General features: G+C 49.4%; 1 protein-coding gene across 6 annotated transcripts in view; it reads left to right on the plus strand.

Annotated features, from left to right (window-relative positions):
- Nucleotides 1-25,765, plus strand: part of AGAP1 (ArfGAP with GTPase domain, ankyrin repeat and PH domain 1) — a 544,600-nt gene that overhangs the window by 211,994 nt on the left and 306,841 nt on the right. For all 6 annotated transcript variants that reach the window (XM_024752791.1, XM_024752792.1, XM_024752795.1 and 3 more), the window contains exons 4-6: nt 1,267-1,352; nt 5,711-5,852; nt 10,894-11,028. In XM_024752791.1, the coding sequence (XP_024608559.1) occupies nt 1,267-1,352; nt 5,711-5,852; nt 10,894-11,028 (363 nt within the window). The remainder of the gene's footprint in view (nt 1-1,266; nt 1,353-5,710; nt 5,853-10,893; nt 11,029-25,765) is intronic.

Genomic DNA, 25,765 nt, shown 5'->3' on the forward strand with positions numbered 1-25,765 from the left:
TGCGGACACTTCTTAGGGGTGCGGTGAGGTGAGGTGGGGTGGTTTGGGACGGGGAGTCTAGTTTCTGCTTCTCGGGCGCTGGGATGGCCCAAACCCCGGACTCTCGGAGGGAAGGTCCGCGTCGTCGAGGGGCCACCGTGGCGGAGAGCCAGGTGTGACTCCGGGGGACAGGGGGCCGGCACCCAGCCTCTGGGGCCGGTGGGGAAGCTCCACCAGCGAGGTTCGCGGGCTTCCAGTTATTCGGGGTTAGCTGGTGATTCTGGAAGGCCTCTGTGCCGAGGAGCTGAAGTGAGCGCCGGTGCTGGCGTGTTCCCCTCGAGACCACGAGTTCCGAAGCCCAGTGAGGGGTGACTGCGGCAGGCTCAGAGCCCAGAGCGTGGGAAGGTCGTTTGTCTCTGGAGGTGGCACAGGGTGTGGCAGAGGGACCCAGAAGTGGACGTATTTCCCGCTGCCCAGGGGAAGCCTAGCAGCGCTGAGGGGAGATGCTTGAGGCACCTGGGCGTGGGAGGGGTCAGCCCCTGCCGCCTTCACGTGGCCACCCCCGTACCCCCAGCGTTCCGGCGGGGCCCCTGGTGGTCTCTCGCTAACCCAGCGTGGTCTCTAACGCTCTCCGTCCGCCAGCTGCACTGCTGTGTCTCCACCTGTGCGGAGCTGCCATCCAGTAGTTTGTGTCTAACCCGTGTGTAGTAGTTGAGCACCCTTCCCTTTCCTGTGAACTGTGAACACGGAAACACCATCCCCATGCTGTTCTATGTTTTCCTTCCAAGAACTGGGTTTCTCTTGAGGAGAATACAGATTCTCAGCCCTTGAATTTGCCAACGTGCTGGAGACCGGGCCCCTGATCAGCAGATACAATTCGTTTCGGTTTTGTGAACCCAACGAGAACAATTTCCGTGCTCTCTGTTTCTGGACTCGGTATCAGCGTGTTCCCAGGGAGAGAGAATTCCTGAATTTACACACAAAGCCTGCATTAAAATCCCACGCTTCTGAGCCACGAGTGATCCTGGCATTGCATGGAGGCTGTGTATTCTAACTAGAAAGGAACACGGGTTCTTAAGGATGGATATTTGAATCTGAGTTCAGTAGTTCTTTTAAAGTCCAGGGGTCCCTGGAGGCAGAGCCGCAGCCCACTCCTACTAAACACTCAGGGCTGCCCCCAGGGCCACAGCCTAGGGTGTATTTTTCCACAAGCGAAGCCCACGTCTGTTTGCCCTCCCCTCGCTCTGTCTTTCCCGCGTAACAAGATTTTTTGTGTGTGTATGGCAGGTGGCAGATTCAAGAAAGAGATTGTTGTTGACGGACAGAGCTATCTGCTGCTGATCAGAGATGAAGGGGGCCCTCCAGAGGCACAGGTGAGTACTGCGCGCACACTGGTGACCAGCTTTCACCTGTGCCTCCTTGGGAAGGGTCTGACTCCACAGGTGCGTCTAAGAAGTCGGTCAGGTGCATACAAGAAAAGGTGAGAGAGAGGCCCCAGGAAACTGCTTTCTGTGACTGAGGTTTTTCTCATCCCTGAGAGACTAATTCTGTTGTTCCTTCAGACAGAAACCTAGAGGGAAGTTTGGGCTGTGTGGCTGATTTTCACTTTGCGTTTTTGTTTTTGTTTTTGTTTTTTTGCGGTACACGGGCCTCTCACCGTTGTGGCCTCTCCCGTTGCGGAGCACAGGCTCCGGACGCGCAGGCTCAGCGACCATGGCTCACGGGCCCAGCTGCTCCGCGGCACGTGGGATCTTCCCGGACCGGGGCACGAACCCGCGTCCCCTGCATCGGCAGGCGGACTCCCAACCACTGCACCACCAGGGAAGCCCCACTTTGCGTTTCTTAAGGAGGAAGGAAGAGCAGAATCTGCACTGATGTGTCATCTCAGCTGAATTGACATCTGGAAGTGTCTATAGCCCTTTTTTTCTCCTTTTATCCTGTGTTTGATCTCTAGAGCGGTACAGTCATTTAGAAAGTTGGATGGGATTTGGAAACCTGAGCACTACTGCCAGGCTGCCCACCAGGCTTCTCAGCCCGGATCATTCTCCGCCACAAACCAGGATGCAGCACGGTCTGATTTCTTTGAAAGTTCCTTGAAAAATGGGTGTTGCGGAGGGAAGAAAATCAGCATGAGTGTGGAAAACCTTTTTCTTTGGTTTACTTCCTCTCCAGTTTATTACTGTACTTATATAATTTTACTAGCTGAACACTTTGAAGGGACCGAGGGCTAGTAATAGTCAAGACCCATTAATGCGAACTTAGTATTAAGATTCCCTCTGGCGCTCTTTCTTGAACTTACCCTTTGGTGCAAGTGCGACACGGGATTATTGGTGATTTAAGTGAACGATGTTGAATATGGAGGTTGTTAAAGTTCTAGAACTCCACACACTGAGGGGTATGCAGCTCTACAGGAAAATGGCGTGGATTTACCATGTTTTAGTGAGTCTAAAATGCCACTGATTGTAAGCTGTACCAGTATTTAAAAGAAAAATGCTGTCAAACCGTGAAACAAAGCAGTCCATAAGGTACGTTCTGAAGATACCATAAGGTATGTTCAAAGACGTTAGTTAAAGTGTGGAAAAGATTTGTTTTTGCTTTGCTGAAACAGCACAGTCGATGAGAGTAAGGAAACACTGAAGACATGTTAAACATGAAAAAGGGTAGGTTACGGAGCTGTGAGAGCTCGGGTTCAGCGCACATCTGTTACTTTATACTTAAGCAGGACAGGGTGTGATGTCTGACACCATCCTAGAAGGTTCACGATGGTGCTAAAAGCTCAATCACTTTTTCTGAGTGGTCCTTCGCCCGTGGGACGTCTGTCCTGCTATCACAAGGGTTCCGTCCGAGGCAGGTGGTAATAGGAGAATGACGTAGGTAAAGTGTGGGTGTCACCTGGGTGATTTTCCGCTTTTCTAGCTCGTAAATGTTTTGGAGTGACCAGGGGCAATCTCACATGTAAAGAGCACACCTTAGCTCTGACATAAAGAATCTAAGAAGAAAGTTGAGAGACGTATAGAAGCGCATGTTGGAGCTGGTGTAGTGGCTTCAGAGGCGCTGCTGTCCAGGGATGCTGCCAGGGATGGGATGCTGGGGGGCCCAGGGCTGCAGAGACACGGCGCTTCCCCTGACGCCAGTCGCGGAGCAGTGAGCAGGCTGCCCTGGGCCAGAGTTTAACCGCAGTGAGACCAGTCTCCCAAGGAGCCCCAGGCCCACACTGGAGAGGGAACTCCAGCCCGAGGAATTAGGGGCTCGGAGCACTGCCCTACCCTGAAGGTTTCATCAGCCATGATTGCTGTTGGGGTTGCCTTTTTAATGAAAGTATTTTGGGGGGTGGATCTCTTATTACGAAGCTCAGGCCCAGTGTTTCCCCACATCCCCAGACGGTGACATTAAAAATCCCAGGGGTTTTCCTTTCCAGTGGTATGTACCCTCTGAGAAGCATCTTTCCTCTAGGAAGCACGTATTCCTGTGGAATACATCTTTTCCGAAGCCTCAGATGCTTAGGACATGTGATGTCATTCGACACAGAAACGTTTTCCTTCCTTTTGGTCCCTGATTAATTAAAGAATTGGCTTTTAAGAATAAAACAAGAAAACGTAAGGCCTGTGAGCAATAATGGAGCCCTTCTTATAAGTTTCTTCTCATGTCTGGAAAGCACACATATTGTGAATCGGTAACACTGGTTGAGCCCCCTGCCCCGCCACCTTCCCTGAGTGGTGCAGCTCACTTAATCCTCGAGATGACCCTGGGAGACGATGCTCTGAGCGTTCCCGTCACCAAGGACGCTGACGCCCTGAGATCTCATGGCATCAGGGCACAGGCCGAGGTGGCCGGCCCACACCCCCGCCCCGCCGGGGGTAGAACCAGGGCCCCCAGGAGGTCTCTGTCTTGGCCTCTGGCCGTGAGTTTCCCTGAGGACCAGTCCCTTATTCTAGCACATACTTCCCACAGAAGCATCATTAGGCTAGAAGCTTACCCTGGTCAAAGTGCAGATTTCTGCTTTGAGGGGATGTCAGATGGAGCCTTTCAAAACTAGGCCGAGTGTACTCGGACATTCAAGGAAAAGAACCGTTTTCAAGTCACCACTCCCAGGCACACGTGAGCATGATGTTTGTTTCCACTGTCGCAGATCATGTCATATAGTCTGCGAAGGTAATGACGGCTTCGTGAGTGAAGTTGCAGGATTTTGTGCATACTGGTGTCCTGTTAGGTGGTGTGAAAACTCTGCCGGTTGGGGTTTTTTTGGCAGTTGGTGGAGAAGCCGCTGGGGTGGATGGGGGACATCTATGGAGTGCCCACTGCTCACTAGGCCCTGGGGCTCTCAGGATGCACCCTTGAGAGGATGTGGCCTGGTTTGCATTTCCTCTGCACGGAGGGTCAGGTGGTTGTCAGTTTTGGGAGGTGCGGGCTGGTCCCAGGGACCACAAGCATTCGTAAGGTGCGCGTGGGCGTGGGGAAGCTGACTTCTCCCCGATTCTTGGGAAGAGAAAGGAAAACACATCTCAAGGTAGAGAAGGGGAGAAGGAGATGCCGTGTCCGCCTGAGTCCTGGGCCCTCACGAGGCATCAGCCAGTCCCAAGGCTACTGGCCCCAAGTTCTCTTTCTCATTTAATTTCATATTTATCATTTGAACTTCAGGTGTATTTACGTTTTGTTGCGTAAAACCTCCATTTGTAACTGAATACGCTTTTCATTTATATGTGGAAGTCAGAGCTTAACCCACTAAAAATTTCACCAAACATTAGAGCTGATGCCTTGACCAGCAGAACTTAGTGGGAGCTGCAGGTTCTTTTAGAGAAAGCATGTGGGGCATTTTTTTTTTTTTGATTTTCACTTGGGTCTTTCATCAAAGAGAAGGGTCTCTGGCGCTAAGTCTCTTCCTCAGCGCCACCTCTGTGACCCTGGGAGCCCTGGGAAGCTGCTGAGCTTCCAGGACCCTCTCCTCTCTTGGCTCCAGCTTTACAAGACGGTTATGGGTGTTCCACGAGATAACACGTGCTTGAGGGTGTGGTTATTTGCCAGAGAGAGGATCTGATGTGAGTTCAGCTGGATGCAAGAAAAGTGAGAATAAAATGACAGGAGTTGGGCCGTTGTGGGGTTTTCATTATTTTCCCCTAAGTTTTGTTCGTTGCTTTTGTTAATTTCTCCGGCAGTGAGTCATAATTTCCTTGAAGGGTGCTGGAATTAATCAGGGGCGGCTGATCTTTACAATAGGAAGGCCTCACATGTTGACGGAGTAGTTGGTTGGCCCTGGAGGTGGAGGATTTCTGAGCCGTGGGCACCCAGAGGAAGAGCCCCATCTCAGGGGTCCAGCACGGCTTCCTGGGCGGCCTCCTCGGGGAGTTTGGGGTGAAACAGGAAGCTGCAAGGCCGCCCTCCGTGCCTATCTCCAGGTCGGCTCTGCTGTGCGCGGGGTTTGCCTTCCATTGGCCGAGTCGGGCCAGAGGGCAGACACTCCCTCGGGGAAGGATGTCTGGTTTTACTCTGGAGACAGCGTGGCCTGGGTGGGAAGGGGCTGAGGGCCATCACAGGCGTGTTGTGCGAGGATGAGAAGGGCGTTCGTGACGCCCCAGCGATGCGCTATAAGACGTCGGACGTGGCCCGGCTGGAGGCGTGTCTGCCGGCCTTTCGTCCTGTGTTCATGAAGGTGACCCCGTGCTGCTCCTTTGCCTTTCTCTCGTGAGCTCCTCACTCAATATCTCCTGCTCACCTGCCTTTCTTTTCTCCCCAGTTTGCCATGTGGGTGGACGCTGTTATATTTGTCTTCAGCTTGGAGGATGAGATAAGTTTCCAGACGGTCTACCACTACTACAGCCGGATGGCCAACTACCGGAACACGAGTGAGATTCCGCTGGTCCTGGTGGGAACCCAGGGTGAGTGGTGTCCGAGGGCAGGTTGTGCTTCTGTGGCTCCAGCAGTTGAGCAGTAAGTGATTCCTGGCCTGTGTTTTCAGAGTGGAGGGGTTTGGAAATGGTTTAAAGAAGTAGTAATTTCCTACTGAAGGCTCCCTTTTTACAGTGAGCATCCATGAAACTGAAACTGTCACACTTACTGATTTGATTCAGTGGAGAAGTCACTTGGCAACTTCAAAACAAAACACCCCCCCTACACTCCCAAGTGCTCTAATTTCTATATTAGGATATCTTAATCCTCTCTGTTACAAAATAATATATAAGCGCCCTAAAAGGTTATTTATGTTAACCTTTGTACCTTTAATACTGATTTCTGATATAATGCAGAGTTTTGTTTTATTCTGCTCTATTTCTTAATGTCTTATGAGCTGTATCTCATTTTTAGCAGATCCCTTAGAAAGCATAGAATCTTACCATGTGGGTACGTTTTGTGTTTTTTTCTAGGACACTTAAAACTTGGTCTTTTAGTAAAGTGACATCACTTACTATGCCCTTGATCATAGATTCATTTATGTGCTGGTACCTGCCACTGGGGACTTAACTAAGGGGTCATACGGAATGTTTTTAAAAGTCAGATGAAGGTTAACTTTAAAACTGCTTTGTCAGAAAAATGGGGAACTTAAAAAATATAATCATGTCAAGCAACACTGGATTTTCCTTTCATTTCTTGGTGCAGGTTCTGTTTTTGTTAATTCCTTTAGAATGAGCACATCTGGTCTGCCCTTGCATGCCCTGATGTAAGACTTTTCCAAATAAGAAACCAGCTGCGTCAAACAAGCAAGAACAATTAGCTGCGTGCGTGGCACCAGATCCAATATAACTGAGAGCTCTGGCGGGGTAATCTGCTGCCTTGGCAGGATAAGCCTGAATCGTGGAGTGGGTGTGTGTGTTGGGAGAAAAAAGTGTGGAATAAACTAAAGTCATCTGCTCAGGGTGCTAGATGTAAAACGTGAGGGTTGGGTTTTCATGGAGAGAACTTCATTGCCAATCCCCACCCCACCCCCCTTTTTTTTGGCTGCATCGGGTCTTTGTTGCCGTGCGCGGGCTTTCTCTAGTTGCAGTGAGCTGGGGCTACTCTTCGTTGCAGTGCGGTGGCTTCTCTTGTTGTGGAGCACAGGCTCTAGGCACACGGGCTCAGTAGTTGTGTTTCGTGGGCTCTAGAGCGCAGGCTCAGTAGTTACGATGCCTAGGCTTAGTTGCTCCACGGCATGTGGGATCTTCCCGGCCCAGGGCTCGAACCCGTGTCCCCTGCATTGGCAGGCGGATTCTTAACCACTGCCCCCCCAGGGAAGTCTCCCCTCTTTTTTTTTTTTTTTTTTTTTAATAGCATATATGTCGTGGCCAGCGGTCTCACACCTGAAACCTTCAGAGCAGAGGTGGATTTAGAACAGCATGGGACGTGAGAGGTTTTTTATGCCCAAAGCGCCCTCTGGTGGTCACTGGGAGACAAGACACGCCAGTAAAAAGCGCTTGGTTCTTGTTCGGATGTACAGAATTGGCATATTTGAGTTGGCCTCCTGAAAATTCTTAATACGTAATATTTTATAGTGGGCAGCTCGTCTAAAGAAGACCTTGCTTCAAGCTGCCTTGAAATCGACATCGAGGCAGTTAATTTCCAGTAAGCGCCTCTTCCTGCAGGCCTACCGAGGGCATTTCTGAGCCAAAGCAGGGTCTGTATGGACGGCTCCTTACCAGCCGCCTGGGTTCAGGGGATCTGTGTTCAGGATGCAGAATGCCTTTCTGCGGTGGACTCACCGGGATAAAGGGCAGGTAGGTTTTCAATCCAGGCCAGAAAGGTAATTTTGATCAGTTTGTTGTCTTTCCTACACAGCAGTGTTTTGGGTAGTAGGGGTGGCGAGTCTGGGGTCCCTGCACGGGGCCGTGCAAACCCCGCATTACTCGCTCCAGACCACTGTTGACCTTGACGCTGCCAGGCCTTGAAGGGAGGAAATCCCGTAAGGCAGTGGGGGCATCCGTGGGCACACCAGTGTCGAGGGCGTGGTTGCTTGTGTTCCTGATGTTTCCACATGTGGCCAGTTTTCCTGAGGTCCTGTTGGGATTGCAGATGATATCTCTCCCTGCTCCGGACCTTGGAGATAAGTGCAGCCTCTGTGTCTCCCACCCCAGCTGAAGGAAGGCACATCTTCACCTCCCACCAGGATGGTGGATGGTCTGTGTCTCAGGGAGGCCTGGGGATGGCTCCACAGAGGCTCTGGGGAAGCCCTGATGTGGAGGAACCGGCCCCCTTTTATTCCCTCTAGTTTTATAAGCGTCTGTCGATTGAGGGCCATGTACCTGCAAGGTACACCTGGGAGCTTGCACCCAGCGAGCACCTGGGAGCACTCCTGGAGGGCTTGTTCCCTGTCCCCTCATATTCATTTGTGAGACCTGTTTGGACTTCAGCAAAGCCATGTCCCAAAGGAGCAGGACGGGAATGTTATCAGTTAGGAACCGTCCTCACCTGAGGGCTCCTCGTGGTCATCAGCCAGACCTCTGATTCCCAGAGCACCCTGGAAGCCCCCGTGGCAGGAAGGTGGAGTGAGTGTGGGCTTCTGGAAGGTTCCACGTGTAGGTACCATTAGCTCGTTTCGCTTTCTGTGAAGCCACGCTTGTCCTGATGCTGTACAGGCTGCGTGGGGTGCCAGAGACAACGGCTGAGGGGATCTCAGGTTTCCCTCCCAGCTGGTCGGGGCTGGTGGCCTCAAGATAGGAGATTATGGGATGGAGAAGATGGAGAAGAATTAAGATAATTCCTGAAGGGTACGTGGGGTGTGGGGCCTTACCCAGAGGTGGGGGGACGTGTTCTCTCCCGGGTACCATCGGGGAGCTGGAGGATGTTCCTAAGAGGACGAGGTGATGGTGTGATGTCTCTTAAACATCTGTTTTAAAGACTTGAAGATCACCTTGATTGGAGGGCGAAGCCCGAGCTGTAAAAAGATGCAGAGTCACAAGAGGAATGAAAAATAAGACCAGAAGAGCATTCAAGTGTAGGGTCTGTTTCTGACACATGACAGTGTATCTTGGAAGGAAGCTGAGATGGGACAGAAATGAGTGGGCACCCACCGGGGAAGGAGGGCCTGGGGGATTACGGGGTCAGGATAAATCTGAAGCTGGATTCATGCTCTGTGGCGTGTATTTTCTAGTTTATACCAAAGCAGTGGAAAATTCTGGGTTTCTAACTTTTTTTCTACTGTTTTCTTAAAAGATGTTTACACCTTAAAAAAAAAAAACCAAACTTCTTTTTCTTAAGCGTTATGAAATCCAAGTCAAATTTCTTATTCTGTAAGGTAAGAAGACAGGACGAGATAGTGTTTGAAGAAATCCCTCTAACAGGCCCTGCCAGGGAATGTTCTGGAACATCTGTTTGATGTGGCTCCGGTCATTGTCAGGAGAAGGGTCCTGAATCATAGTTTCTCTAGGAGTAATTCAGAACGCTCAGTTAAACCTATTCCATCGGACTCGGAAAAACAGAAAAAATAGGGAGTAAGGAGAAGAGAAAGAGAGGGAAAAAAATCAATAAATGATTCCCTCAAGATGTCCCTTTTGTTTACTACTTCCAGGAATTTGAGTGCCTCAGGCACTTCCTGTGCAACAGCAGACATTTAAAAGGTTGTCACTGTCTTGTGTGACTTACACTGCTTTTCCCTGGACTAGTACAGAAAATCCCGGTGGCGGGTTTTTGGTTAAAGAGATCTTGAGTGTTTCCTGTAACTCAGGAGCTTTCGTGCCCTCGGGGAAAATGCCACGTCAGGAGCAGCCCTGTAAAGTGTGTGTCGTCGCAGGGTAGCACGCCGGCCGGAACGTCTCAGCCCGTCCTCTGGTCCTGTGTGCGGGGCGTGTGGCTGCCCCCCAGTTACTCAGTAGTAACAGAATGAACGGGGAGAGGGCCTCGTGGATGCCGAGCTGAAAGAAAAGAAGGGCTGCATTTCTTTCTATTAGGAGACTAGTGGCTGGTGCCTGACAAGTGTTTCGCGGCTCAGATGCCCCCATCTGTACACAGGTCCTGAAGGAGGTGAGGGGTGTCTCCCAGCCGAGCCATCTTCTTTTATTTTTTTTTGATGAGGACCACTTTTAAAGTCTTTATTGAATTTGTTACAATATTGCTTCTATTTTATGTTCTGTTTTTTTTTTTTTTTTGGCCGCGAGGCATGTGGGATCTCAGCTCCCCGACCGGGGATCAAACCCGCACCCCGTGCCTTGGAAGGCGAGGTCTTAACCACTGGACTGCCAGGGAAGTCCCCCACCCGAGCCACCTGTTAAGAGCCAACGTGGTTCGCACACTAGTCTGTGACACACCCTCCAGTGCCCCAGGCCCCCTCCCACTCCTGCCTCGCCCTTGGGTCCCCCTTAAATGCTCGGCGCTCTGCCGCCCCCTGCCCCAGGCACCCTCCCCCACCCGCCACCTGCTGCAGGTGTGGCTTCTCTGACCCCTGCCCTGTGACCCAGCTCCTACCCTACGTCCCATCCTACACCCGTCGTCCTTCCTCGTTTGTGTCTTATTTTTCTGCCTCCCTCCCCAGCTGACCTAATGTCCCCTCTGTGAGAGCACAGAGTTTTGTTCCCTGGGGGGCATCCCTGTGCCTAGAACTGGGCCAGGCACCCAACAGGGCTCCATGAGCGTGTGTCCAGCGGGCAGATGGAGGGCGTGCGTTTCCCGGGTGCCGTGTGCCGAGAAGGTCACCACACGTAGTGACCGTGCGGTTTTCCTTGTTAAAGCATTTTCCTCTGGAGCCACATTTAACTCTTACCCTTTCCTTCTGGTCTTCAGGGACATTCTTTCATTTCATGTTCAGAAGCAGGATCCTCTGAAACACCTGATCGTTGTGGTGTCTGGGATGATTATTTTGGGGATAAATGGTGTTTTGAAAACTCCAGGTCCTGAAAAGAATCCCAGCAGTGCTGAGCGTGGGGCAGGTTTTGAGCTTCTGGGGGCCGTGAGTGGTGGGACGTCCCCAGGTTGCTCGTGGTCACCATGTCGCCACTACTTGTCGGTCTGTTGCAGATGCCATCAGCTCCACCAACCCGCGGGTCATCGACGACGCCAGGGCGCGGAAGCTCTCCAGCGACCTCAAGAGGTGCACGTACTACGAGACATGCGCCACGTACGGGCTGAACGTGGAGAGGGTCTTCCAGGACGGTAAATACTCACGCTGTGCCTGCAGCATCCATTCACCTCACACCGGTCACTGGTCCACGTGGATGACGTGACCCCGAGCGCTCCCTACAAGGAGGGGGACCCTCAGCCCCGGGTCGCGTTCAGGGGGTGCGCTGAGCATCCACCCTGAAACAGTCCTGTGTGTACCACTGGTGACCTCTTTGTGCACAGGATGAAGCATTTCTCAAATGGTTATTTACGCACAGGACGTGTCATACATACACACGCATCATTTCTGCTTCACTGTAGATGCTCATTCTTTTTTCAGCCCCATTAAAAAAAAAAAAGTTTAAGTGTTTCAGGCTGGGTTTGGAGGAGAGTAAGCAGAAAAGAGAGAGAGTCAAGTTTGGCCAGAAGTAAGTACGCCTTAGGGCCGGTGGCTGGGAGTGGGCGCCAGCATTTGGGAACTGTTTCTTTGCCTCCTTCTTGATCCCTCACCTCCAGGACAGCCACCCCTCAGACGGGAAGTTCTCCTGGTGGAGCAGAGGTCCCCCCTTACACAACTGTGATGGCAGACGTCAGGCCGGGAGGGCGGGGGAGAGAGCAGGTGGGGATGAGAGGGAGGCGGGGGGCGGGGTCTGTAGCGGGGAAGGTGGTCTCTGGTCTAGTGGGGTCGGGGAGGGTCTGGGGTAGGTTAAGCATCAAAGACCCGGGAGAAGGATGCTCCCAGCAGAGGCTTCTGTTTCTGATGGGCGTCATGGGGATCCTAGGCCCCCTCCTCTTCTGGGTTAATCTGGTTTAGACCTACCTCTGCATCCCCAGCTCTGTGCCGGGGCTTGTTGGGAGCTGAGCAGGGCAGCCAGGCTTGGTCTCCTTGGAGGCCGCCCTTGCTCCTGGGGTCGTGGAGGCCTTGCCCTGGGGAGACTTTTAATGCCAGGAAGAGTAGTAATGATGGGGTGCTCCCAGCACTTCCCTAAACCGGGCAGGTCATGCTTTTTTTTTAACTGTCCAAACGAGCTTTCAGAGAAAATTACAGGGATTGCACACTCTCGCCATTTTATTAAATTTCAAAGATTGTGTCCAGTTTTTAACTTTGCATTTTCTTCCACTTTCCTTAGCAGCCAGTTCCTTTTCTAAGCCTGCCATCTCTTTCCTCTTATCCGTCTCCCAGATAATTTTCAGCCTTTCCTATTTTTCAGTACGTTTATCCTATTTAGTCCCTACACGTCACATTCCTCTCCCAGCTCAGGAGTCTACCGAGAAGAGCCCCCAGTCCCCAGGGCTCTGCGTCCCCTTTGTCCTTTACCGCACATTTACGTGGGCCTCCTCGTGCCCTGCCCACCCGTGCTCGGGAGCAGACCCCACTTAAAAGCCGTTCAGGGCCAGTATCTGCAGCTCCTTGAACGTTAGTGACACCGTGAAGGATGACGCAGGGAAGCCTGTGGGGCTCTCCCGAGGGGTGGGCTCCAGTGGGCGAGGTCGCCGTTTGCCCCAATAGTGGAAAGCCCTGTGATGGTTAAAGTGGAGTATTAACAGATGAAAGGTCTGCAAACTAGGGCCCAGGGGCCAAACCTGGCCAACAGCCCGTTTCTATAAACAGACTTCTCTGTTTACGGGCTGCGGGAGGGGTGCGCTGGGCTGCTCTTGGGTGTTGCCGCAGAGTTGAGTGGTTCCAGCGGGACCTTTTGGCCAAGAAAGCCTGAGATACTCTGTGGCCTTTTACAGAAGGTCTGCCCATCCCTGACGTAGAGGATCGGCATTTAGTTGCGTGGATGAGTTTCTTCTCCACAGTGATTGCTTTTCCTTGTACGTTGATGGAGGTTTGCAAATGTGAACTTCCCATAAATAAATGAACTCCTCTTATACATAGTAAACTAACTAGTACTCGGGGATGACAAGTTATGGAGCTTCCCTGCCCAGCATCCAGGGGATCCGAGGCAGTGGGCAGGTGCCAGTGTGCTGGGGGCACTTCCCTGTCTTCCTCAAGCTGGAAGCTGGCAAGGGGAGCATGAGGAAGGACCTTTCCAAAAGTCATCGGTTAAAATACCAGTGTTTCCTTGCTGTGACGGCTCCTCAGTGATTCCACTGGTGAACCATATCACACTCGAAGTGTGAGTTTTCACAGGCTTGCGAGATTTCCAGAACATTTTGTTATTAACTTTAGAAACGATACATTCCCGTTGAGTATTTGGATTGAACGAAGTCTGCATGATACTGCAACTTCTGTGACTGTTGTGATTTTATTCTTAAAATATTTTTATTTACGTGAAGGTTAAGTTTCTAAAATAAAATTGCGGTTACTCTGCATATTTTCTGTGGTAATTTGATGGTAAACCTTTTTATGTGTTAATCGTAAACTCTTGAATTGTTAGTGGTGAAAGTAGTGGCTAACCGAATGGGGAATATACTCAGTACTTGGAAATCATTAGCAATAACCATCCATTTTAATCTTCAAGGGAAGAAATGAAAAAAAAAAAAAAACAACTTGGAAGGTTTATAGCTAAAGAACTCAGGGCTCAGAAAGGTCAGGTACCTTGACCACAGGTACTCGCGTGGGTTGGACCCCAGTCTTGGGAGCCGGGAGCCTAGAGCCTTAACCATTTTGTCATTAAAACAGAGCATCTGGGTCCTGCCACATACCCGGGGCAGGCTGGGGGCAGGGCACACTTTGACTGCACAGCTTCACTGCCCACTCACGGACTCGGTATATCTGGATTTCTTTTTTTGACTTCAGGGCTTTCTCTATGCCCTATGGCTTACTTTTATTTGTGTACTTTTTATATCTTTGCATGGTAGAAAAATTTTTTAAAAAGCATGTAACTTCTGTGTAACCATTAGCTTATCGATCAAAGAAGCATCCAGACCCGGTGTGTTACCCCAGCTCCGACCTCCACCTGCTCTTGCAGGCCGAGCTCCCGATCAACTGGCTGCCCAGCCCTGCTTTGTAAGAGACCAGGGACCTTAGTCTTTGCTTCTTTAAGTGTCCTAAAACAGAAGACAGAATGTGAAAATAGTGGAGAAACAGGATGGTTTTGCTGGTGTAGTCACATATCTCCTGGAAGGTGATTCAGGAGGGAGGTTCTCTGTTAGCTTCTCGGTATCAGGAGGAAGCGAAGTAGGTTGGTTGTTGCGTTCGTTCATTCATTCCCTTAGTTGAGCACCAGCCTTCCTCATGCCTGGAAGCACAGTCAGGGCCCCTGTCTTGGTGAAGTGGAAGTCCAGCAGGGAAGATAAACTTAGAACAGTCACCCAGAAATGCAGGCGACATCTTGCCTGGGGGCGGAGAAGAGGTAGTGCCGGACTAGGGTGCTTTCCGTCGCCCCTGCTTGACAGCCTGGGGTCACCCTCTGCTTCTTAGGTTGTGTAGCTTGTGGAGAAGAATGATCTGGCCTGCACAGGGGGTTCCTGTAAGTCAGATTCGCCTTTTGAGAATTAATACACTCATTGCTTTTTACTTAATCTGGGCAGCTGAATCTGGCTTGGGGCCTGGTTACCCATCTGTTCGTCTGGGTTCCCAGAAGGGCCCTACGGGGCGTGCTGGGGCCCCTGTGGGCTGCCCGGGGCCCACCCCATGTCTCTCAGTCCCATTCTGTGCTGCTTTGTTTGCCCCTGGCATGTCTGGGAGAGGGAACTGCAGGCCGTTGTGTTTTTAATATGGCAGTGATTTCTGTGTCTGGCATTCAGTTTTTTGAAAGTCCCTGGTCATTTGTCCAGATCAGGGCCTGGATACATGCAGAAACAGGATTGCAGCAAATAAAGTTCATTCTCGGCAGGTATTGTTTCTCTGGTCCCATTTTTTTTTTTTTATTTTATTTTTAAAAAAGAGAAGTGTCACTTTCTATAAAGGAACCAGGTCTGAGTGGCCAGAGCCCTTGCAGTGAGCACGTCTTTCATGGCTTTCTAGCTCAGCCTCTGGGCAGGTAAAGGAAGGTGGTGTTGCTGGTGGGAGTTTTCAAGCAAGACGTTCAGTGATAAGCTAAAATAAACACCGCTTAACGATAAAAAGTAAATTCTTCCCTCAGAAGACCAAGCAGAGCTTAAAGGTAGTGAAAAGTCATTGGTGTGGGTGGTGAAAGTGCCCCTTGGAGGGTTACACGCGCCGTCTTGGGGGCAAGAAAGTCTTCACGATAGAGCAGCCATGATTTTAGTTTCCTGGGGTTGGGTTTTGGAAATTGTGGATTTTAGTCGCTCTTTGAACACTTTTAAATATCTCACCTTATATCGGGTGTCCGTGTTTGTAGCTTGTCTTGCCGGGAGTGACAGTGGTGTGTCATGGACATGTGGTGAGCATAGTGATTTGTGTCACAGAACAGTTATCTTAGCCTCGGGATGAGGGAGGATCCGTTTGTTTGTTTTGGCGTTTTGTGGAAGAGAGCTGATGGACCTCTAAGGTTTTGGCGGTATATTTTATAATTTTTAAATGATGGCATCTGGCTTGCATATCTTAAAGATCTCTGATACCTAAAGAAGAGTGGCTTCCCTTTATACGGAATGCGAAGGAGAACCAGCTGCTGGTACAGAACACCATCTTGTCTTTCCTTTATCTAAGCTGCTTTATGCCCTTCCCCTCCCTCCTTCCCTCCCCCGCCCCCAGAATGAGTTGATGCAGATTTATATGAATCGTAAACAGTATTGTTTTATGTATAGGATGTTGTGTTATTCCTCCCAGCATCAGTTGTACGCAGAATTTAATATTCTTGCACATACATTCTAAAGTTGTAGTCATTTGTTAAATCCTAATTCAGAGCATCCTATTATACACATTAAGGCATACTCCCCACTAAAGGTTTAACTTCTTAAGCTTCTATTCATTGAACAGTAGGAAACCTACCTGCAAGATTCTGCTCTGACAGTAATTGGTGGACCGGCTCAAGATCCGTATAGACCAAGATGTAGATAAACTGCAGATTGCCATCCTGCTTAATTCTGCCCAAGGCTGCTGGGTTTTGTCACTGGGCTGTTTGTCAAGGGTGGTTCAGTCATCTCACGTGGGAGACCTTCTGTTCTAGGATGGATCTGCTTTATTTATATTAACAGAAACGATTTAGTTTTAGGTACATGTGGTTGGCAAAGCTAGGCAGTAGCATTTGAAGGTCGCTGTCTGCCTCTTGCTAGACCTTCTGCTCACTGAGGCTTCCCTCCAGCCGTCCTGGGGGTGGACGTTTATCTATAGCAGCCCCCTCCTAGGAAGACTCATGGCAGTCTTTCGACACCATCACCCAGCTCTTTATTTCTTTTTTTTATTGAGGTACAGTTGCATTACAGTGTTATGTTACTTTCTGCTGGACAACGAAATGAATCAGCTCTGTGTATACATACATCCCTATATGCCCTCCCTCTTGGACCTCCCTCCCACCCCGCCTCCCCGTCCCAGCCACCCGGGTCACCACAGAGCACCTAGCTGAGCTCCCTGCGCTATACAGTAGGTTCCCCTCAGTTGTCTGTTTTACACATGGTGGTGTATGTATGTCAGTCCCAATCTCCCAGTTCATCCACCCCAGCTCTTCAGATTCGTGCTGCAGTCGACATTCTGGAAACCGCTTTGGCAGAAGCTGTTCTACTTGGGTTTCACGCCTGCCGGGGGTCGGCTCCCTCATGCCGAGGCCCGAGCCCCGAGAGATCGCGGACCTGCCCGGGGTCCTGTGGTGCCGCACGCAGCCTCAGTGTGCTTTCCAGCCTTTGCTTCCAAAGACTGAAACCCTGATGTACAGAGAATCCCCTTTCACATGAAACGTCTGCAGCTGCTTGGCCCTAATTACAGGAGTGTCCAGTACAAGAAGGGCAGCTGTGTTCCTGAGCGCAGTTTGTGGAACCTAATTGCATGTGTTAGGGCATCATTAACTGTAAGCAGTCTTCTGGGCTTTTCTCCCCAGTGTGGCATCATCTGGCACCGTCTTGTCTTGCTTACGTCACAGTCTTCTGTTCCTCCTGCTGAGGGATGTGTCAGGCCTATTCCATTCTTTCCTGGAACCAGCTTAGTTTTCACCGGCAGGGTGGCCTATGTTGTTATCTGCAGTGCTGCTGTTGTTTTTCTCCTATTTTTATTATGTTAGAGATCAGATTGGAGCCAATTTATTGTTATTTATATATATATATATATGTTTTCTTTTCCAAAAGAGTACTTTCAAAGATAAGATTTTTCATGTTCAAAAGCAAGCCATGTGTGTCCATTTGGCATTTACTATATACTGAAAAGGTGAACGAATTAAGTCATTAGGGGTCGTTAAGTGTCCGTTAACATGTGCTCCTTTACCATTGATAATGATGACTGATGTTTATATCGCAGTTTAAGCTAAGGGCTCATGGTGTGAGGTAGTAGATCTTACGAGGCCTGACTTGTGGTTGGGAGCCACGGTCTCTGCGGGGCTGGCTTCCTGAAGTCGCATCGTTCGGCCGGTGTCAGGCCCGCGTGTCCATTTCCTGTTTTCACTGCACCTCTGTGCCCATCACCGTCACTGTGCCCACACCCACCCCGCCCACTCCCACTGCCCTCTTTGCAGTGGAAAGTTGTATGCGCAGGACTTCCTGGGACAGATGGTCGGTTAGTGTGTATTAGGATGGGGCGAAAAAGGTTCAGCTGCTTAAATTCCACTTTTGAAAGGTTTTTACTAGTTTAAAACTTCCCACGAACAGGCATGACGTGAAAAAAGTTACCTACCTAAGTCTTACGTCGCACTCACGTGGTGATGCTAAGGTGGGAGGCAAAAGAAAAGGAAAACAGTCGTCAGGTTCCTCTCAAGTTAACTGGTTAAGTCTTACAAGGCGGTCTTGACCCGGGTTTTGCGGCTGCCCTGATGTCATCATTAACCACAGGTGTCTTTGGCTGTCACTGCCTGGTAGCTTTTAACATGGTCTCATTCCCTGGAAATTAGAATCTGTAAGTTGTTTCCAAAAGAGCCACATACCTGGCCCATCGCGGATCATCTCTCACCAAACTGAAAATATCCCGAGCGCTAAGTAGACTTTTGATTGAGCCTGTGAGTGGAGGGGGCGTGGAGTGATTAGGGATGTGTAGGCTTGGGGAGGTGGTTCTCCTTGTGCTGTAACCCTCGTGTATGTTTGGGTGAGAAAGTGTGTAAATGATTTATAGTAACTATTTTTATGAAACATGACGTTGTCAGTACTGCTTATATATGCATTTTCAAATGCGGTGAATTTCTTAACCAGGGAAGCTTTCTCTGCAACAGGGTTAAATCACACATCGAAGTAATGAATGCCAGAAGTAACATAGCAACACTTGGTGTAGTAAGCTGTATTCTCAGAGGTAACAAAAACAAAAGAAAAGCAGAAGAACTTTTGAGTTACTTTACTGTTCTTAGAAAAAAATCTTGGAGCTCAAAAGTTCTTAGGGGTGGGACATTTTCAACACATGTGTTCCAGGTGAGCCCGGTGCGTCTGGCACGTGATCTGTAACCAGATCTTCCAAACACGGTGAACAGGTAGGGAATGTATCAAGGTGGGACCAGTGACTGGGCTGCACTGAGCAATCCGGGGCTAAGAGGTGATGAACCTTGAATAACTCAAGTGATTTAAAACATTGTCACCAGTATGAAATCAGCTCGTTCCTCATTTGGAGTCTCTTTGCCTAGAAGTTGCCCTTTTTAAGAATTTATCTCCCATCATGTTCAGTGGACCCAGAGGTCCACTGATAATTCCTTTTAAAGAGGAATTATCTCCTTGGAATGTTGACCGATTTGCTTAAAATCACTTACCCAAAATGACAATTTTTAGGTAGGGGGCAATTTCTAAATTATCAGTGTGGTTCATACTCCACAGACTGCAGCTACTGGCCTGTTTAACAGTACGGAATCAGGTGTGAAATGATAATTCTTAAACTAGTTTCTGATATGAGTAGAAGGAACCATTACAAGGAGAGACATTTTAATCCTTTTAGAAAATAACATAGAAGTCATCTGAAGATCTTTGTCAAGATTGATGATATTATAAACAGCGAGAGACAGTAAGCCATCTTCTATCTCACGGTGTCGTGGAATGTTGTGTTGATAGGGGCTTGGGTCTTTCCTGGCATTCTCTTACCCTGAGTCTGGACTTGTGCTCTGCTTCCCCTGGGAGCATTGAGCGGGTCCCAGTGTTCGTGTAAGTGCACAGAAATGCCGGAGTTAACTCACACACTAGCAACACGAGGCCATTAAACACACTACTAGTAAATGTGCTGCGTTTTGATTTTCACGTCAAGAGCCTATCTTTTGCTCAGAGACTTAATTGTATCAATGCCATAGAAAATGGTTCTTTTAATACTTTGCCGCACTGTGGCATCAGAGCTGTGTTTTGCCCCAGGATTCCTCTTAATGACTTCAGCCAGCTTGAATTAGCTTGATGTATCATTAATGCATACAAATGGCTTTTATTTTCGTTCATAATCAGTTCTTAATGCCACGGCATTCTGCTCTTTCTAATGTTCTTAAGATGATTAAACGGTGATGTATTTTTTGACCTATTTCACCCTCCACAGAGTCTCTGATCAAAAGAATATGAAGATGTTACTTAACTAGGATAGTGAGAAGTTGTTACGATCTGTAGCTGATGTTTCCAAGTTATTTTGAAGTCTTCTATTTATTTTATAACATTTTTTCCCTTATAGGGCATAGCCAGATTTTTTTTATTGAAGTGTAGCTGATTTACAATGTTGTTTAATTTCTGCAAAGTGATTCAGTTATATATATATTCAGTTATATATATATTCAGTTATATATGTATTCAGTTATACATATATATATTCGGTTATATGTATACACACACACACTTTTCTTTATGTTCTTTTCCATTATGGTTTATCATAGGATATTGTATATAGTTCCCTGTGCTATACAGAAGGACCTTGTTGTTTATCGATTCTGTGTATAATAGCTCACATCTGCTAATCCCAACCTCCCACTCCATCCCTCCCCCCACTGCCCTCCCCCTTGGCAACCACAAGTCTGTTTTCTGACATAGCCAGATTTTGAGTAACCTATACTCATTGAGGAACTACCCACTAGGTTAGCAGCACCAAATTGGTTCAGTTCGTGAAAGACAAAAGTAATCCTCAAAGGAGGTTGACTTTTAGTTAGTTGTGAGATGCTCTGATACGAGAAAGCATAGCTTCTCTCCGTGGACTTGGGTGTTTTTTACATGCCGCTTGCCAGGTGAAGCTGGCCAGACACTGGCTCCAAGAGTGAGTGGGGGAGCCAGGCTTGGAGCAGATGGTGGGTCCCCCAGAGACCAGGCTGTGGAGTCTGGGGCTAGTTTGTGTATTTAGTGCAGAGCCATTGGAAATTTTGTGAAGAGGGGAATGATGCATTAACACCTCTATCAGTGATCATCCCTGATTTGGGGAAAAGTAAACTGTGAAAAGTGGATTGTAAATTTGTCTACAAGAGACACGGATATAAAAACTTTGATGAGTAAGTTGGGTTTTGTGAGACTTGCCAAAGAAAAGAGAGAGATGGTTTTTAAAGGTTATGAAATATGGAAATAAATACCACCCAGAAGACCACCGCCCACTGGCTGTTATCATTAAGGCCTGGGAAGGGGGCTGTACATGGACGCCCATGTGTTTGAAAAATGGATTCTCAGGCATTCTGATATTTCACAACCTTTTTCACAGAAATACTTTTTCTACAAAATACTTTCTAATTTTTACACTGCCTTCGTCGAGTGGCTGTGACAACTTTTTGGCCCAGTCCTCTGTTAGACACTGTGTGACCCGCTCCCTCCATTTATTTGTTGTTTTAGAATTAATGCTTCAGTGGTTGGCTCTTTGCCTAGAGCTGCATCTCCACCTGTTATCATTTCTTTTCTCTTTTTTTGCGGTACACGGGGCTCTCACTGCTGTGGCCCCTCCCGCTGCAGAGCACAGGCTCCGGATGCGCAGGCTCAGCGACCATGGCTCACGGGCCCAGCCGCTCCGCGGCATGTGGGATCTTCCCGGACCAGGGCACGAACCCGTGTCCCCTGCATCGGCAGGCGGACTCTGAACCACTGCGCCACCAGGGAAGCCCCCCTTTATCATTTCTTTAGGACACACCTCCAGACTTGAGACTGCTGGTCAGCGACTTGCATAGCTTTAAAGCTTTTGGTCCTTGTGGTTTGATAGCCTTAACCTTCTGGGGAGTCTGTATCGACTCAGGTTTCCTCCGTCAGGTGTCCTTTTTCTGCACTCTGGCCACCGTGGATATTTTCATTTTAAAAGTGCTTATTGTTTATAGACAAAATAATCATAACTTCTAGTTTTTTCCAAATATTACTTTCAGTAGGTCAGTCCCTTAATTAAAAAAAAAAGCGTATTTGTTAGGAGGTAGCAGCCAGTTTCTTGGCTGGAATGATACGTGGGGAGCAGGGGGTCCTTGCTGCTCTCACAGACATGCCCTCTCGGGTGTACCAGGTGGCTTCCCTGAGCACCCAGCTCCCCAGAGGGCAGCCGGGCCCAGAGCCTGGTCCCCAGAGCCTGGTCCCCAGAGCCGTGCAGAGCTGTGACTTTGGCAGCTGGGTGTCGGAGGTTCAGTGTTCCCTCAGACTTTCTCACCAGCGCTGCCTGTGTCACTGTGGGAGACAGACCCCCGGTGTGAAGTGATCTCTGAGGGAAGCAGAGGGAACACCCAGGTTCTTGGGTTTGGACCTGCCTCTCGTTTCCTTGCAGGGATGGGGCTGCAGAGCAGGGCAGCCGCGGGGCAGGTCCCTGGGCTGCCATTCTGGGTCCTCCTCCTGGGGTTGGGCTTGGAACTTCATCTCGACCCATGTTTCCCAGATGCTTGAAGCACATCCTCCCTTTGGGGGAACGTAAAACTCTTACTTCATTATCAAGTGCCTGAAATGTCAAAATTTGCGAACCCACAGGAGTCACTGCTATGAACACGGAAGAAAGCAGACGTAAGCATGTGCTCTTTTCACACCGTGTCCTGGGCACCTGTGTCAGCCGCCGGGAGCACAGGTGGTGCTGCCTGATTTTCTGTCTCTGCAGGTCTCCCGGGTGCTGCCGTGTTCAGTCACATGCCCTTCAGGGGGTGCACGTGGGACCTGCAAGCCTGTACTTAAATATGTGATTAATAGACAGCAGCCAGCCCTAAAAGAAAAGAGAACCTAAGGCATGTTCCTCGGGAGTGGTCTGGCCAGCCAGCCTGTCACCCGGCCCCAGGTGCCACCCCCTTAGAGGGCTGTGCGGCTCTTTCCCTTGTGCGTGTCTCTGTCTGCAGGGGGCGCTGCGACCCGACCCTGGCCAGCTGTGCTCCACGTGCAGCCATAGTTCAAGGAGGAATGTTTGGTCTGTGGACTTTGGCATTTCCGGCAACTCGCTCACATTTAACTTGGTGTGTAAACCAAATGAAAAAATACTGAGCGCCAGTGCGGTCGCCTAGGTGTTAGGGAGTACTCCCATCCATGCACCAGGATTTCAATATTAAATGAAATACCCAGGTGTCTCCTGCATTTAAATTCATTTCTTGCCTGACCTGCGGGCTTGTAGAATTTCACGTCCGGAAGGACCTGAGACGCTGTCCCGCTCAAGCGCTCGCTTTTACCGACGAGCAGGCAGGGCCCCTGGGGCCGGTTCCGCCAGGGAGGAAGCTTAGTAGCAAAGCAGAAGCTAGAAATTTGATCTGCGTCTCTTGCCTGCACAGTTCTACCTTTGTCCTGAAAATGTTATACTCAAAAGCCGCTGGTTACACTTTAAACCTGGTAGTGAACGAAAATGCCCTTTAAGCGATCATTATTTTTAATACGGTGTGTAGGTCATTTCACCAGTGAGGGATCTTGGCTTAGATGCAGTGCTGCAATTTTATAGTATTTCGGATAAACTGTCTAATGAAAACACATTCACACAGACTGTGTTCTTTATGCGATAGAAGATGTGGGTAATAGAAGGAGACCTGTGACAGGGTCTCCGAGATTCAATGCCAATATAGCAAAAGGAAAGTACTCAATTTTGTAATTTAGTAAGATGCCACCAGGGGGCATCGGACGAGCGCGTAAGGATGAGTCTCACCTATCTTTAACTTTTGCTGTCGCTGTGCGGAATACAGACGTAATAAAACTAACACTCTGGTTTAAGAGGCCATTTAGACCTGTAGTAAGATACACTCCATAAAGCGTGTGAAGTTACTGGATCAGCAGTGCACGAACGCAGAAGTAACGTTTCATTCACTCATTGGAATGGGGAGGAGAATAAAATAAAAAGATGAAGTGATGGAGTCTGTGGTTAAAGGGACCCAGATCCCCTTTTCCTGATTTTGCCTCTCGTGTAACTTTAGAGAAGAACCAACGGAAGTTTGGCAAACGGTAGGCTTATTTTTTAATACAGTATAATAAATGGATTTATTTAGTCCGCCATTCTCTTTGAACAGAAGCCACCAAGGGTTCTGTCGGCCTGAGCGACAGCCCAGGCTCCCCACTTTAGGGTCTGCATCCTCGATGGGAAGGCAGGCGGTGGAGCACAGGCCGCGCTCTCACCAGCGCCCGGGCCGGGCAGGTGTCTGGGGTGGAGCCCCGGCCGTCAGCTTCCCGGCCCAGCTGTCGCCTCTCCCTGATTTGGGGAAGACTGCAGGCTCTTCGTGCTGCCTGGTACTTAGTGATGAGACAAACGACAGTCAGACTGACATCCCCGGGCGGGAGGGACAGAGCGGATCAGTTTGGGGAAACACGTGTCCTTTTCTGCACAGGAGAGCACCGTTACTGAGAGTGGTCAGGTGCCGAGTGGTTGGTTTCTAGGCGCCTGAAGAGTTGAGGACCCTTGCGGATAGTTGGCACTTGTGGCCTCTTCTGTGGACCAGCAGTGGGCTGGGGGCACGCAGGACAGGAAGGAGTCTCTGATGGAGACTGCACTTGCCCCGGGCGCATCTTTTAGTTTCTCTAGACGATGGTGTTTCGTTTTCTTCTTTGTTTTGTTCTGTTAGTTCTTTTCCCCCTAAGGCGGATAGCTTCTCCCTGTTACTTTCCATGTATTTGTACTTTGCTCTCACCCTTTATTTTCTCCCACCGCATAGTTTCCATTAGACACTGTAGCATCTCAGCTCAGAAAAATTTCCATTTCTTTATTTGGAAAAGGGGACTAATTACACGTTTGGTACTTCCAGTGAGAAGTATATCAAGTCACAGCCTCTTCTGTATAGATTTTTTTTATAGGTTATTTACAAATGGAGTGTTTAGAATTTATAAGAAAATATAATTTGGAGAGTTCTACAGTTTTCAGTCCTTGGAATAGTGGGAACAGGGCAGAGTATTTTGAGCAAGAAGTTAGGTAGAAGTGGGGTAAATTCATCCACATGAGGCGTAAGAGCCCCTCTGGGAGGGCAGCTTTCACGGACTTTCTTTTAGAGCCAGAGACTGTTTTACCAGCCCCTGCAAATGAGAGCATTAGAGGGAGGGCGTGTGGAGGTGGGGCAGTGGCCCAAGTTGCAGGTATTTCCACTGAATTCAATACACACTTTGCGCATTAAACCACTCACAGGGCCCCAGGGTGGGTCCACAGGCCCTGCAGAAAGTGAGCCTGGCTCCGTAGCGAGCTGGGGATGCACACACGCTCGCGCGAGGGTCGGCGGGCGGTTGACAGTGTCCTGGGAACCCTCGTATTCTGAGCGGGGGCTACAGGGGGGCCAGGCTCCAGCTCAGCCAGAGGAGCCGGCTGAATCTTTCCTTGTTGGCGTTGCCTGATGAAGTTCTTCTGGAAGAAGGAAAGCCGCTGCTAGAGGACAGTTTGAAGAACAGTGATCTCAGAAATACATCCTTGATGACGGAAATCCTCAACGAATTTCCTGATGAACAAGTAATTCAAGATAAATGTGGGTGAAAATGCCCATAAAGTCAGATCCGAAACTGTGAGCAGAGCAGGGGCTCCTTTCCTGGACACCTTGCTTTCCCGGGCGTCTCCCTCCTCGGGGCCCTTTGGGAGTGCCCGTCCTTGGTTGTGCAGGGGCGTCTCCCTCCTTTGTCTCCTGCCCTTTCTCCCTAAATGGTCCCTAGAGAAATGCAGTTAGTTGGGCGGGTCACAGTATTGTGTGCTACAGGGACAGTTAGGAGGCCGTTGAAGAAATGAGATGATAGCCAGAGGAAATCATTCAGCGTGATATGTCATTAACTTACTTGCTATAAATATGATGGCTAAAATAAGGAGGGAGAGTGGAAAAGAGCCAATCCCATGAGTAAGACTCAGGTGCGGCTGACCCCGCCCACCTGGCCAGGTAACAGTGGGGAAGCGGAGCTCATTGTTCTTAGTTTTGCTGATGGTCAGGGTGTGCGAAGCCCAGGCTCCCTGAGTGAGTCGTGCACTGGGGGCAGGCGTGTGTCCCTCGGCCGCACCCTTTCCCTGGAGTTTTGCTTTTCAGAGTCTGGGTTCACATCCATTTCCTCGAAAATACACATGTATATTTCACGTGTTACTATTTCTGTGTATTTACACGTTTGTGTTGTTCCGGTTAGGATAATACTTGTTTGTAAAAACACAGAAAACTGTTAACGAAGCCAATTAAAATCACCTGTGATCCCACCGCCTCGTGATAAACATTGTTATGTCCGTCTAGTCAGTCTAGTCGTTCAATACTTTTAAAACAAAATTGGCATTTTATTCTATATCCTTGTTAATAACCTGCTTTAAAAAGACCTGGGAATAGTTTCTGCCTTAATTTCCACCGTGTCTTTATGACTTCACAGCATTCCTTTCCATGCTGGCATCTGCCAGCCCGGATTCAGCAACCCTGGAGACAGAAGGCTGGTCTGGAGACTCACCTTCTCTAGATCCTTTCCCTAAATATCTCGAGTGCGCCCCGCTCCTGCTCACAGCATCTGAGGT

The sequence above is a fragment of the Neophocaena asiaeorientalis genome, unplaced genomic scaffold (assembly GCF_003031525.2).
Source record: "Neophocaena asiaeorientalis asiaeorientalis breed wild unplaced genomic scaffold, Neophocaena_asiaeorientalis_V1.1 scaffold294, whole genome shotgun sequence".
NCBI classification, from domain to species: Eukaryota; Metazoa; Chordata; class Mammalia; order Artiodactyla; family Phocoenidae; genus Neophocaena; species Neophocaena asiaeorientalis.